Source organism: Copadichromis virginalis, linkage group LG1 (genome assembly GCF_057382275.1).
Source record: "Copadichromis virginalis isolate Kocher_CV1m ecotype Utaka linkage group LG1, C_Virginalis_male_GT1.1, whole genome shotgun sequence".
Classification (NCBI taxonomy): Eukaryota; Metazoa; Chordata; class Actinopteri; order Cichliformes; family Cichlidae; genus Copadichromis; species Copadichromis virginalis.
Genome location: NC_140618.1, coordinates 9,573,530 through 9,588,756, shown reverse-complemented (window position 1 = coordinate 9,588,756; position 15,227 = coordinate 9,573,530). Strand labels below are relative to the sequence as shown.

The window sequence follows — 15,227 nt, the reverse complement described above, 5'->3', positions numbered from 1 at the left end:
CACGGGAGGGCTGAGGGCACTGACACTTACATAAAAGCCACCAGGCACTGGAGGGGGTGAAGAAGAGTACTGCAGAAAGTGAGAAGTGATTACTCTCACTTGTAAAAGATTCGCAACCACAACATGTTCAATATTTGCATTTATATATGTTAATTCACAGGCCATATCACAGAATACAAACATATGACTTGCGCATCCTCATACCAGGTATGTGAAGACACACTGAAGTTGTCACCATATATTTATACATATTTCCATAAATCTAGTCCACTTGGCAACCGGAATGATTTTGACTGATTCCGAGTAACCTGGACTGAAGCCATTAGGAAAGTTCATGAATTACTAATGGAGAAAACAGCTGTATAGCATGGGGATTTTTCCGAAGCTCCAAAGCACACACACACAGCCCCAGTGCTGAAAACCAAGAGTAAAACAACCACAAAAAATCTTATTAGTTTTAGAACTGCAAATTAGCTTATAGGTGTAGTGTTACCTCAAGAGAGGACCCCCTCCCCTCCCCCCCTCACCATCCTAAAAAGTAAAGTGAGGCAATTTCAAAGGACTGAGCTACACACCTCTTGGAATCTGGAGCAGTACCTATCCTATGTATGCTAAGCGTCACGGTGGTGCCGCTGAAGGAAAAAAATGGACCACCAATAATCATCAAAAAACAGTTTAGACCTGGATTCAAGCTTCTTTTTCAGCTCTTTATGCTGGAGTGCTCCTCACTAGGGCTGGGCCATATTATACCGTTCACGGTAATACCGGTATAATGTTAGGCAACATAGGAAAATGAAATATCGCGATAGAATGGGAGTAAACGCGCATGCGCAGTGCCTTTTTTTCATACGCACATGGCCGATTGTTGAGTGAAACAGATGAACCAGAATTGGTTTGTAAAAATGGTGCAACTTCCGTGATGTGGAACTGGTTTGGTGTTTGTCCGTCAGATACACAACAAAGCACATTTTTTTTGCAGAACATGCAAGCGGCCGTTGTTATTGTCGTATTTGTCGGACTAAGATGCTCTTAAATCTGGGAGTAATCTGGGTCCTAAACTCCGTATGCTTCAGGTCAAACAACACTGCAGCATCACTTAGAGTTAAAAACTGTCTAAATTCTTTCATCTTTAATAAAACGATCAGCATTGCTGCTTTACCAGGTGTAACTATAAAGTTTAACTTCCAGGCATCCATGAAAACAAAAGTTATTACATTTAACGGAGTTAGAAGTTAGCAGGAAGCTAGCGGAAGTTAGCTCGCTAGTTTCGCTAGTTACCTAAGCATGATATTGCATGTTCTGACTGAGAGATTTCTGAAAAAAATCAAACGTACAGCTCTGCTATCACTTCCAACATAAATGAAGACAGGAAACTAAACAGCAGTGACGTTTGTAGGGTTACTGAAGTTGGGCTAGCTGGTATATAATGATGTGCTATGTGATCGCTAGCGACACAGCTATGTTAGCATAACATAAACAGTGAAGCTGGAGGACGAACACTAACACTTTTCCACTTATAAAAGTTAACGTGAAGGTTCTTCATGGTTAGAGACAAATGCAATCGCATGGCAGGATGTTGTAAACGGACCAAACTTCAGTCAGGAGAACAACTGAGATAATCCATCCACAATACGAGGTTAGTCATTAATATACTGCAACAACATGGGAATAGAGCAGCTGCCAGAGAATTCAACATTAATGAATCAATGGTACAGAAGTGGAGGAAGCAAGAAGAATGAGTTTAATAAAGTTTGATTTATCTGACTGCTTTGTTTCGCTTAATGTGCCTTATAATCCCGTGCACCTTATGGTCCGAAAAATGCGTACTGCACACTGCAGTTTAATGTTGCAAAGCACCTCTTTTTAACTTCAGTGGATATTATACATGGTTATGCTCAGGATATGTCAGCCCATTTCTACTGGAAATGCCTTTTGGTTAAACTTTCAGCAAGGAATTTGCATTTGCACTGTTACATTTTTATAAAGCTTTAATGTACATAAAAACCAGCTTCTTGTTTAAGTGAAAATAAATGGAAGGTTGTCTTTTTGCGCTAGTAATGTTGTGGAGTTGTATTTTGTCTCGCATCAATTATATCGTCGGTTATATCGTTATCGCAAATTTTCAAATATATATCGTGATAAATATTTTTGGCCATATCGCCCTGCTCTACTCCTCACCTTCCAGCAACATTAAACAGCCTCATTCAAAACACTACATAGCAGTAAAACATGACGCTCTGAGATGGAGCCAAGATAGAGGGTGTTGATGTGAGGTAGTGAAGCAATGCACTGCCTCTGAGTGAGGCTTCAAAGGGGATCAGTTTTCACACATGAAATAAAGATCTCAGATAATCATATAGCATAGCAAAGCTGACGTGAGACGGTCCCATTTATGGAGGGTAGGAAGATGGGGCCAATTTTTAAACCACCTACAGCCTGAGAGCCATGGCAAATTAATGTCTCTGCATTTCTCTCCAGCCAAACATGATAAATCTGTTTTTTTGTTTTTACAAAGAGACTACCAGGCTTATCGTGATATGATGAAGTAGTTTACTGAAATCACTCCAGTAGAACAGATGCTTAGGCTGTCTAAAATTTCAGAGCACTGCAGCACTCTGAACAAATGCGTAAGACACATTTCATAAGTAGTCTGCAATGCCAAAAGGAAGTCATATCTGCTCTGTTTTACAATGCAATTTTATGCCTTTGATAAGAAACTCAATGCCTTTCCAAGGGGTCACAGTAAGAAAATCTTTTGATGCTGAGCCTTTCACATGCACCCTTTCACAAAATAACTGCTATCTGGTGGATGCTTTTAATCTGAAGCACCTTACGGTACATCTGGCGTATGCTAGACGTACTGTATAGTAAACATACTACACAGCTGACCAACACTGTTACCGGTTTAATGAGAAACAAAAACACAACAGAAGGCTTATAATCAGATTACACAATGAAAAAGTGTTTCCTCTCCTTCATCTCAACCACTTTGTCTGCGTTGATTTTTCACCCCCTCTACAGAAAGAGCAACACTTAAGTTGAGTGGATAACAAACCTAAAGAATAATTGAGCAATTGCAACTCCTTAAACTTTGTCGACTAAACAGGGCTAAATGTGTAATTTGACGTCTCAGAGGGAGCTTCAAAGACATACACACTCTCCGCAGACTCGGCGGCCCCATGCCTGACACCCCCTCAGTCACGGCACACCCACCTCTCTTCCTGCACCCCAGGAAGGAAATTATAGCCACAGAGTTTGGATCCATCACCAGGCAGGTTGGAGGAAGCAGCTCTATGATTAAAGTGTGCATGGTCAGCAATACACAAAGCTGGAAGGGTTTGAGGAGGCTGCACATGCCGGAGGGCTTACCGTGTTAACTCCAGTTCACAACACAGGTCATGGAGAGATTCTCCACACACAAACATACACACACACACACCAGGGTAAAAAAAATCCTTGCATATGGTGTGGCTCAGCAGACCTTGCCCTGTGTGTTGTATGTTAAATTAAACGACACGTGTCCGTGTGGTGAAAGTGCAAATTTTGCACACGTGTTGGCTTTCTCTTCAAATTCATTTGTTGTTATTGCTTTTTTGTTTTTGTTTTTTTACACCACCATCAAGGGCAGCGATTAGATGCCTTTCCTTTGTGGAGCGATAGTGCACAGCCACCAGTCATTTCTCCACGTCAGATTAACATTGCAAACACTGCTGGTCACATTACCTCACCCACATCAAAGGCTGCCTCCTGAAAGGCTCAGTGGAATATTAGCAGAGATTTACAGCCCTCATCTCTATGCTTCAGAAACATGCTGATCCAAAGTAATCTCCCTCCCCCTCTCGCTTTTTTTGTGTTCTATGTGTGAAGTTGGCCAACACTTTAATGACCCATTTACAAAACTTTTACACCTGCAAAGATAAGCTTTTACAACTCAGCCAGCCCCTCGGGCAGTAAACCCTGCGTGTTACTTGAGGTAACAACCTTGATTAGCTTTTGAAAAATATGTAACCACTGCGATTAACATGTATCACAGTGTTTATCAAAGCCACATCTTGCCAGACAGGAGGAGAGGGGGGAAGCATGGTGTCAAGATCAAGAGTCTAACGCCATGATCGCCCCTACAGCAATTTAGACAACTCATCACGTTTGTTTCGTTTCCTACAACGGGAGAAATATTGGGGTTCATCTAGGAAACTTTTCTTACTTTGTTCAAACCCTACTTGAGATATTGTAGAGTATTAAAAAATAACAGAGCCAGCTCTGCCAGGATTAGATATACTTTGCCAAAGCTGTAAACAAAACTATTAGCACGCATGCTTTACAGCAGTTACCACTCCAACATGTTAACCGTAGTCATTCTGCGTCTTCTTTTACTGAGATGTCTACAGTTGAACTTCTAGTTAACAGAGTTCATAGAGAACAGTCACAGACAGACATAAAGATTACATGTGAACAGAAAGCAAGGTTTTTATTTAAACTTTTTCTTTGGGAGTCAAGAGAGTTAAATGGGATATGAGCAAGAGGTTAATCCTTATAACATGTTCTCAACCAGCCAGTGAACTGCATTTTGGGAATGTCAATTCTCAAGTGAAAGCTACAGTTTGGAAGAGAATGGAGACGGCCTGTCGCTTGGCCTTGATTTACAGGTGGTTCCCGACTGCCAAAAGTAACAAATCACAACATTATGGCCCTCTGAATTCAGAGCCAAGCCCAGTTCCAAAGAATAGGGAAAAGAGAATAGGAGCAGATTAAAAGAGAAGAGAGGGTGTCTTACACAAAATGACACACCTCATCTCCAAAAGCGTATGTGGTTAGATATCTCATGAAATTTGTTCCATTTTGAACCTTTCTTGGCAAAAAGGGCAGAGCAGTTCTTCTGGGGTTATCGAGTGCATGCATGCACTATGGTTGGGTAATTTGCCAAATATATTGGCACAACTACTTCCAAGGTGTAAAGAAGAGGTCAAAACTTCAGCAGCATTTGTATAAAGAACAATTTCATTGCTAGGCTGAAGCAGCTTCTGAGTATATGGGCATTGGCATAGGTCATCATCTGGTGGAGGTTTTTCTTGTTTTGTTTTATTTTGTTTTATTTACTGATCTGACTTAAGAGCTGCACTAGAGCTAAGAGTTGTAAACTGACAGAGATTCTCATCATGTAAGACTGGCAAATCTAGTGATGTAAAGATCTGTATGATCCAGGTTAAGTACGGTGGAGGAAAGCACCAATGTGAAGGTGTTTCTGTGTCCATCACATTTGTAACTAACACGTTATTTCAGAGACCATTCTAGGTTAGCTAGTTTACTTTTAGTAGCTCTCCAGGAGAACCAGGCTGTGCATTTTAACAGAATATGGTATTTGCCAAATGTGTCAGTCATTACTGCAAAATAGGATGGATTATATATTTAAGACAAATGCTTGGAAACACTCTTGCTTCCGTGTCTGAGTGCAAGACTCAATGTGTTACATTGTGTCTAGAGGGTTTTAGTAATTAGTCAAAGCTCTCTTTGAGGAGAGACAGTCCTTCAGTCGTCTGGGTGGCTTCAGACGCCAGTCTCAAGTACTGCAAAGTGTGGGAGGAAAAGGGTTTTAGTCAAGAAGTCTACCTCGAGGGCAGCAAGACAGTGACAGGCACTTCAGCCTTTTACCAAAGACAAATGAGAAGATCCACCCCAGTAACTTCACATGCCAGTGGCTACAGTTTAAAGTTTTTGCTCCAAAATAGCATAAAATGCATGATGATGATGTTTCCACGATGTTTTAAAATCTTACATTTTCTGAACAAAATCATAATTTGTATGTAAGTTTGTAATGTTTTAAGAAAGGACTCTTTTTGAGCAATTTTTCATTATTGGATATACTACATGTCAGATTAAAAGCTGGCACACACCAAATATTTCATCTACTAAGCTAGTTTTGTAAGGTCTCTTTTAGGTCTGCCTTCTGGGCTCATTCCAGCCACCATACACAAGAAAACAACCTGTAGATTAAATGCCATAAAATCAGATCTTTGTAATCAAGTTCCCCCAAATGACAGTTGCTGGTGCATTTATTCAAAGCCAAATACTAAACCTTGTCACTGTAATAAACAGTGGGACTCCGCGTGGTAGGTGGCAGTTATGAAAACCTCTAACATGTGCATGCTGACCAGATGGGACTGACCTCAACACCAAGGTGGCCAAATTCTTCCTTTCTGCCTGTGCACACTCATGCCCATGCACTCACACACACATGAACGCGCAGCATGTTTGGAGCAGCCATCTTGCCAGCCACAAGCCACCACCTCAAAACATCGCTCACATCTGACCTTTTAACTGTGGACTTATAATCTCTGTAATTACAGAGAGTGTTTCAACTTAGCAAGTAAACATAGCAGCAGAAATAGACACTTCAACTACTATATACAAGCGCGCTGGTGCCAGAGGCACGTTTCTATTCATAGCTGACTGGAATTAGTGGCTTGTGTCACTGCTCACCATAATGAACTTGCAGTGGAGTAGTTACACAATTGCAAACTGCTTCCACATTTTACTAACATTGTTCATATTAAAGCATAGATAAAATTAAAAATAAAATTCCTAATGGTTTAATAGACCAGCTGCATTGTGTCAGAATCGTAATTGCCATAAATAGCATACAGGAAGCATTAACATCCTTTATGAACAATGACAATGAGAAGATCAGAGTAATATACACAAATGTAGGTTTCAATTTAGACAGAAGGGGATTTAATTTAATGTTGTTTGAATTGGGTTCCAAATATAAAGTTGTCTAAATGAAGAGGAAATATTTGATGGTAAAAAACAGGACACTTTAACACTCTAAATACACAACTATGGTAATAAGACTTGCACATCATCTCTCATAAACCCACAGCCAAACCTATATTTACATTTCAGACCATGTTGTAAGTCTAAAGAGCTTGAAAATTAGACTGCAGTCCCTAAAGACGTACAAATCCTACATTTAAGAATTTTTTTACATGTGAGTGGGACATTTCTGTTGCTATGAAAAAGTTAAGCGAAGAAGTTGTGAGTTTGAAAGACAGGGTAAATGGCTCTTTGGGGAGCAGAGGGCTGATCTTCTCCATTCAGTGCCTACAGGGTGAGGTCCTCCTTGGATTGTGGCACCTGTGGAGAATAAACACACCGGGGGTGGACAGCTTTCCTTTCAGCAGGGTTGATCTTCTGTTTAACTTTCCTTCCACTAAAAACATCCCCTAACAGACAATCCAGACCTCCTCCATCCCTGGCGCCACAGGAAAAGTTGAGGAGCCCTGGAACCTCTGTCAGTAAGAGGCACAATGCTCTCCCACCTCTGTTTACCTAAACCCACTTCCTCCATTCCCTCCACCTCAGGTGGCCTTAGAGCCCTGGTCACCAAAGAGCACAAACACAAGGAGGATAAATACACCAGCAGGGTTCAAGGAAGTTGTGAACTCCATCAGTGGCATTTCCCTAGGTCCAGTTTGTAAGACAAAGATGCGGAAGAGAATCACACTGAGACTATTAGCTGTGATAAATAGATTCACATAACAGGATAAACACATGGATAGTGCGTGTATGTATATCAGTGAGTGCTTCTGCGTTTCATGGTCCACAAGTGTGCATGTTCACTACACACTCATGAGAGCTTGATCGCAGTTTTATGCAGATGTTAATCTTGTCTTATATGAGAGTCAGTTTGAGTGCTCAGTCAAATTATTCAGCACTTACTGCATGGGCCACAGCGCAACCCGCAGGGGAACCCGATAAACAAACAACAGAGAATTATTCAGGGTTTAAACACTTAAACACCCACTTCAGCTGAGCCTTTTAAGTGGGTGATTAAATTGAGCACTGAGATCCCACAGAAACCCCAGGACCACCGCAGGGTCCCCAGTCACCTAGAGTTTTCTCCCAGACCCATGCACACAACGCCGCCTATCCCGGAAGTATGAAAGTCTAGTTTTGCATTCGCTTTACGCAAGAAAAACATGAAAAAATAACTACAACATATCAGACCACAGCTTTCTCTTCCTCTCAATTTTCAAAATTTTGCAATTGGCTCCGAGAAACTTCTAGCTATCTACATGTTTTACATTTTATTACTCTTATTTATAACTTCATGTTTCTTGTCAAAAATGTAAAAAGCAAAACATTTATAAGTTTAGCATGTCCCATGCAGAAACACATCAAAAAAGATAATGACGTCAGTTAAAGAAACTCTGTAATTAGAGTCGCACCATCCATACTGTTTACTACTTATCAGCCATTTCAATCCACAGGGAGACTAAAGAGGAGAACATCCTCTATCCATTCTTTCGAGTCGTGAAATAAATGCCACCCTCAAGTGCGGAACAAAACTCTCCAGCCAGAAAGACACTTTGATCAACAGCTATCCGTTGCTCCGTACTGAGCATATATTTGGGAAAACAAAGCACAATCTCAGCTGCTAATCCCCTGAGATTCAGAGCACATTCCCGTGGAAGCCTTTGATCTGTGAAGTGCATCCGGACAGCTGACTCCAGACACACTGCACACTTACATGCACACGCTTGAACAGATATGCACATACATGAGCATTTCACTCTGGCTAATGACATGTTAATAATTTTATGTCTACTGAGACCTACAGTGACAGTTCCTTCACAAAGAATATGTTAAAGACTTCTACGTCTTAATAAATTCCGTTGTAGGTATAATATGGTGAAATATATGGAAATTGATTCATTAGATTTAATAAAAAAGAAACACAAGTAACCCTGATCAAGTGTCTAAATGCTACTAGAGCTCAATCTTACACAAAACCTCAACATTCTTTGACATAAAGAAGACACCATTCACAACAGCTGAGAGTTATCCACTCTGCTTTGTCACACAGGAGAAACTCTTCCAGCTTTCAGGAATCTTTTTGACATATGATGCCTGATGTGACATTAAAGCCACGTCCACTTCCTTGAACCTCCCAGTCCCCCAGCTACGCTGATGTCAGCCCAAGACTTCTACAGCATCTTCTCATGGGAAAATAAGAAGAAAATCGCCAAGCCCCTCCATGGCCAGGTGGTACCCCTCCTCCCAAAGGCCAGTGCTTTTCTTCTCTTTAGAGTGTGGCTCCAAACTTTTCTCCCAGCCTCTTCAAAGAGCAACAACAGGCCCTTGGTCCCTTGGGAGCACAGAGGGGGTAGAGCCCAATGGGAGAGGGGCATACGTCACACAGCACGCACAAGAGGGCAGCGGTGGGAAAAGAAAACGCACAGGGAGAAAACAGAAAGAAGGAGAGAAAGAGGAAGAGGAGTCTGCATTTGAAAGGTGCTTTCAGCTTCTAGACAAGGGCCCTTGCTTTGTGAAAACGACAAGGAAAGAAAAAGCACAACAGCAGAAGCGAAAAACGAAAAATGAAGGGGGCGCAAAACCTGCCATGTCTTTTATCAGACTTGGAGGCTGAGGGAATGCGTTTAAAAGCTTTAGGCCTATTTCCAAAAAAACCTTTCTACTTTCAAAAAAACAAAACAAAAACAAATCAAAGACCTAGCAACCAACTGTGAGACAGGAGGAGTTGGGGCCAGAAGTTCCACTGTGATTCACTTCTGAGTTGCATTTGTCGACTGATGTACCTTTGCTTTTTTTCTGCGCTCCTCACAAACTGATGAAAGTTCAGCTGAAGAAAAAAACTAATCCAGGCTTTGGAGAGTGGTAGCTTGGCAAGACTGGACATGGAGGGGGTTTTTTCTATACAGAGGGTAGGGCTTTAGGGTGGAGTGGCCATCAGTGTCACTAAAAACACCCCCCAGCGTGGCCCACTTCAAATGCAGCCTCGTTTCATCAGCCGCAACTGACACAAGGCCACAGGGTGAGCGCAACAAACAGATGGAGGATAGGAAGGGAGAAAGGAGGAGAAGGGAGAAGCAAAAGAGGGGGAAGGGGATTTCAGAATTGAAAGGGAAAACTTATGAAGAAGGCAAGTGACAAGTGGCACTCAGTTCCAAATGAGGTAAGCTCAGAAAGTAGTCACCAGAAACTTGAACTTCCAAGTCCAAAAGTCGTGAAAATCTTCAATCCCTATCAATGTCTCTGTCAGCAAAGAATTTTACAGGCTGCACATAACATATCAGATTTATTGGTACGTGCAGACACCATGCTGTGCACTCGGGCTAAAGTGTGCCAAGGCTCACGTGACCTGGATCTCGTGTGTTGAGGACCAACGGGTCCACCTGCCCACACCACTCACTCACTGTCTGCCAAGCTCCCGCAACCTTACATCTGACAACACAAATCATGAATGGGTGTAGAGCCTGCGTGGAATCATCATTAAGTCTTCAAGTGCTTTCAAGTACAAGCCTTAGTGTGTCCGTGTGTGCTCGAACACAATTTCAATCTAAAACCATTAAATGAAGAAAAACTGCCAATGTGAGGCACTCTACTGAACAATGACCACTTTAAAATCTGCAGTGTTCTGATGGGGAATATGGTTTGAAAAAAAAAATGGTTCAAAAGAATTCCAAGCATGGACTCCCCACTGTTGACACCCGACCCACATTCTGCCGGACCCTGTTTCAGCATGGAGAGGGGGCTTAAAGAATAATGGGTATAAATAACTATCTCACCAGGTATTCTACGCAATATGGACAACTTTTAAAGCAAAGAGAGTAGACTTGTATTTTCGCACAAAAGATTAGCTCCCATTTTTGTTTTATTGTATTTTAAGCTTAAAGCACCGCAGGGCCAGCCTCTTAAACTTCTTCTCACACATCATTAAGTCTTTCAATTTAGTTAAAATGATATGGTAAGCATTCTCTTTAATAGAGGCAAACCTACTTCATTTTAACAACGACTCATGATCACTAAGATAATGCATTATTTATGGAGTCAATGAAACAGGTTTGGAATGACCTCCACTCATGGAATTATTCCGTAAATCCACTGGAAAGGTTGAGACTTGGTATGGTTTGTGTAACTCTTCTTAACAATACTGGGAAGAAAAGCAACACACGGTGCTTATGCCACACAACCCAAACATAAAACGTATGACTATGCAGTTATATAAGACTGTAGGGAAATTACGGAAAGCTATTTCACATCACGACACAGCTTGTAAACCACGTTGCTTCTGATTAATGATTAGGTTAATGTGAATGTTTATTCAAAGGCGACATTCGACCGCTCCCTTATTCACAAGGGGTTTCCGCATGCGGGTAGCTTGGCATATTTTTACGCCAAATGCCCTTCCTGACGCAACTCCCGCGGGATTTGTGTTTCTTCCCGGGATCAAACTGAGTATCTTTTGCTTATTAGGCAAATGAGTAACTCAGTACACTACAGAGCATGAGGGATTGCAAAGTCTTGTCTTTATAAAAATGTAAACTATGCTTCATGCCCTGGCACAGAATGGGGAAAAAAACATAAATGCTTTAAACTTTAATAATCATTACAGATTTAGAATCCACTTTATAATCACAAAACAAAAGAGAAAAGTGCTCAAATAAATATTGATGTGGAAACAACTTTTCTTCTTTTATTCATTTTCCTTCTGAGTTATAAAATAAGCTATTAGACACCGAGACTTGAATTATTTATACAAGCTGAACTCTAAATTGTTCAAAAACATCCAACCCTTTTGGCGGGGGCCTCATCCATCCTGAGCCAAAACTTCACACATGACTGTTGCTGGGAAAAGCAGCATGTGAATATGTCGAGGAAAAAAGTAACGAATGTTTGTTTTTGCAGTAACAATTTATGGTAATTGCATGATAATAATGTGGTTTTAAATGCTTAAATTGCCCGAAGCATATGAACCCCGCTGAACATATAAACAGCTAAATAAATGGAATGGATTTTTGCAGCAGCAGCAGCTACATGCTCTGAAAAAGAAACATGGGATTCAGATTGTTTTTCCTCCATAAAACCCCTCTTCAAAATACATCCCAGTGCCTGCTGTGAGTGTGATCCTGTTACCATATGATAAAGTTTGCTGCAGCTCTGGGCACATGTCAGGATGAACAATTTTTCATGTAGATGCCAAGCTCCCTACACTTTATTCTACAGCTCCGCTTACCAAATCTACCAAAGAACTCTTGCACCAGCAGACAAAACAACAGCGGATTTTATCTTTGGCTTTGGTGGGAATCAGCAGACCTTTTTGTTGCCTTACACTTTCTCGGGTTGTATGCCAATGACTTCTCATACTAGTGGTTCATTAAGGAATTATAATCTGCATGTGTATTTCTGTCTCACTTGTGTTATTTACAGTTCAAAAGCATGGGCATAACATGGTTTCAGCTTGCTGCATGAAAATGATGCCACGGAGCTGCATGTCGCTGATGATAGGATTCTAGTCTTTAAGAACACTGAACACTAAAGGATCTGTCGAGTATTTTAAAAAGGAAAATCATGCCATGCAATAACACAACAGAATATTACAGTAGGTGTGATATATCCTGGATTGTGGGATGCATTTAATAAATTGATGTATTTCTTCTCAAACTGTCTGGATTGTGAGTGGAGGGACTGATTTTCCTTTTCTTTTCTTTTTTTCTTTTGGGGGGGGGGGGGGGGGGGTTGTTGTTGTTTTTTAAATTCTTGATGGGCTCCAATTCCTCAAACATGCTGCCTTTGAGGAAGGCATGGCAAACCAAAGAGGCTTAACGCTCCTCTGAAGCAATTCCAAAGGATTTCCCCGCTTGACAACAGCACCGTGTTTACGGCAATGCCAAAATACAAAACAAGCATGACCTCCAACATTTCTCTCTCCAGCCCTTACGATCCACACTTGTCACCGGACTGTCACACTGAGCTGCTTTCAAGGCTTGATCTATTGTTACCTGAAAATAATCCCTCAATCAAGTGCATACGGCTGCGCATTTGTGAGCTCAACGGTCTTATTTTGCTCACAGGGAAAACAAAAGTAAGATTGCGATTGGTTTACTTTAATTACCTTTTATCCCGTCATGAGCGACATTTAACTCACCGTGAACAGCCACTGTTAAAAGTTTATCCACCAAAGAGTCAAAAAAGACTGACAACACTTGAGGTTAAATGTAGCTTCGCGTGCTATCGTAGAAGTGGCATTAAAAAAATATGAAATAAAATGTTTTTTTAAAAACTGCTTAAGGTGTGAAACATGTACGAGGAGACACGCAATACTTGAGTTACAAGACAAACTTTACAAATAAAAGAAGTCGTGGAGCAAAACTTCATTGTGAATATCCGAGTGTACGTATACAGTCACACTCACCCGTGCAGTTAACCCGCAGTTATTCTTGTGGTGACAGTCCTGTTGCTCGAGGCGCGAGCTCGTGCAGTAGTATTTCTGCTTCACGAGCCAGTCATCGATTCCCTTCCTCGCCAAACAGGCATTCACTACAAAACTGTCGCCTGAAACACAAAAGCAGCAGTATTAGCAGTGAGTACAAACCGTTTTCTTCCTCTCTCTCTCTAGTGTGTTCACACTACAAGCGCGTTAACCTTCAAAGACTCTCGGGGTCTTCGTGCTGCAATAAACTGAGGCTGATACGGACTCTGGAAACTGCTCCGCTGTTCACAAACTGACCGAAATGCTCAGAAAATGTTTGAGTGCATCATGTAGGGGAATAAGTGCGCTTACCTTCTGGACTCTCCCGCGGTTTACAAATAGCAGCTTTTGAGAAGGAGATAGAAAAAGAAAAAGAAAGACAAGAGACAATCAATGTGTAACTCGAAAGTATCGCAACACCCAGCAACTACAGCTGTGATTTTTCTCTCGGGAATAAGACGTCTTACCATGTTTCGAGTGCAGTTTACCCATTTCTATGCATCGAGTTGGAGTTGAAAACCATCAGATGAATATAATCCAAAGAAGGAATAACAAAAAAATAGAGACGCGCTATCCAGACAGAGGAGCGTCCGTGGAGACCGAGAGCAGACTGCGCTCAGAACAGGACCATAAAACCAAGGAGCCAAACGAGCCTTTGATCCAGAGCGCCGCCACTGACGACACGCGCGATAGACAATAGGCTGTGCGACTTCCTTACACCGATTTCAGATTAAAGCACAAGCGACTGGCGATAGCTCAAGTAAAAATGGACCGAGAGAAGGGCATGTCATTCTGACTTTGAAAATAGCAAATATTTACAATGCGGCACACTCTTAGAGTCTTAAAGACGTAGAGCCAGAAACCAAACCTAATCTGGTTACAGGTGCACCACGGGTTAAAAAAAACACACACACACACACACACACACACACACACACACACATACAACAGAACCCCTCAGTGACCCATGTTCGTGCTTTACAATGCTTTTATTATGAAAATTACATCTCAGGTTTTCCGGAGCGTCGTGACATTTTCTGTCTGCCTTTACGCTCCCGTTCGGCTCTGGCTTTCAAGCGCGCGCGAGGTGACGCCAAAACATTAATTTCTCTGTTTCATTTTTGCCAGTTGGGGTCTGGTGGCATCCTAAATGATCCCAAACCAGCGACCTCAGCTGTTATTTCAAATCCAAGCGTGTATGAAACGTCTGTTTGTTGTGGGTTTTTTGTTTGTTTGCTTGCTTGCTTTTATATTAAAATGAAATACAAATAAGCAAAACATAAAATAGATTCACTGGCAAGCTGTGAAACATTTCCCTCGGCTTGGGGTTTGGGTTGCTTACTCGGGCAGAATAATTTCTCTGCGTCTCACATCGCAAAGTATGTAAAATCTTTTCTTTTTTTTTTCATTATTTTGATTGAATTACCTTTGACGAAGCGTGCAATCATTAAATACACATTCTCTTTGTATTCTCTTTTGACCTCTGACTACTTTTTCACTTTTTATCAACATTATCCTCTCAGATGGGCTTCCCAGGGGTAAAAGTCATTTCATACGGGGCTCCGTGGTCAGTGCCCGCCTGTCTTTTTGGGGTCTCTAATATGAAAATAAGGGTCTTAGTGGACTGAGGCAGCAGATGAAAGCGGGCTAAGATTCTTTTGATGTCTTCAGATATAAGACAGAAGCCACTGTGCCATTTCATGCCAGGCTGCCAGTAGCTCAGTGTGAACGTAATATAACGCACAGTGGGCATCATCTTTTGAGAAAACACTGCAAAGTCGATACTCTAATCATCACCAGTGAAAGACTGAGCTTGAACAGGAATTGAATATTAGATTTATTTATTTATTTTTTGGCACCAATTTTAGCAGCATTACAATTAGTGCTCAATCACAGTGTTCTTTTGGTCTGAAACACATCAAATCCAACCTGATCCATTATGTGAAGTGGAATTTTT

At 41.4% G+C, this 15,227-nt stretch overlaps 1 protein-coding gene across 1 annotated transcript in view; it reads right to left on the bottom strand.

Annotated features, from left to right (window-relative positions):
* nkd1 (NKD inhibitor of WNT signaling pathway 1) overlaps positions 1–13,976 on the bottom strand; it is a 34,582-nt gene extending 20,606 nt beyond the window's left edge. Inside the window, exons 1-3 of the mRNA XM_085448314.1 lie at positions 13,738–13,976; positions 13,583–13,615; positions 13,214–13,353 (exon numbers count right to left, since the gene is read on the bottom strand). Of these exons, the coding sequence (XP_085304440.1) occupies positions 13,214–13,353; positions 13,583–13,615; positions 13,738–13,762 (198 nt within the window). The 5' untranslated portion in view covers positions 13,763–13,976. The remainder of the gene's footprint in view (positions 1–13,213; positions 13,354–13,582; positions 13,616–13,737) is intronic.
* Between the last annotated feature and the right edge of the window lie 1,251 nt (positions 13,977–15,227).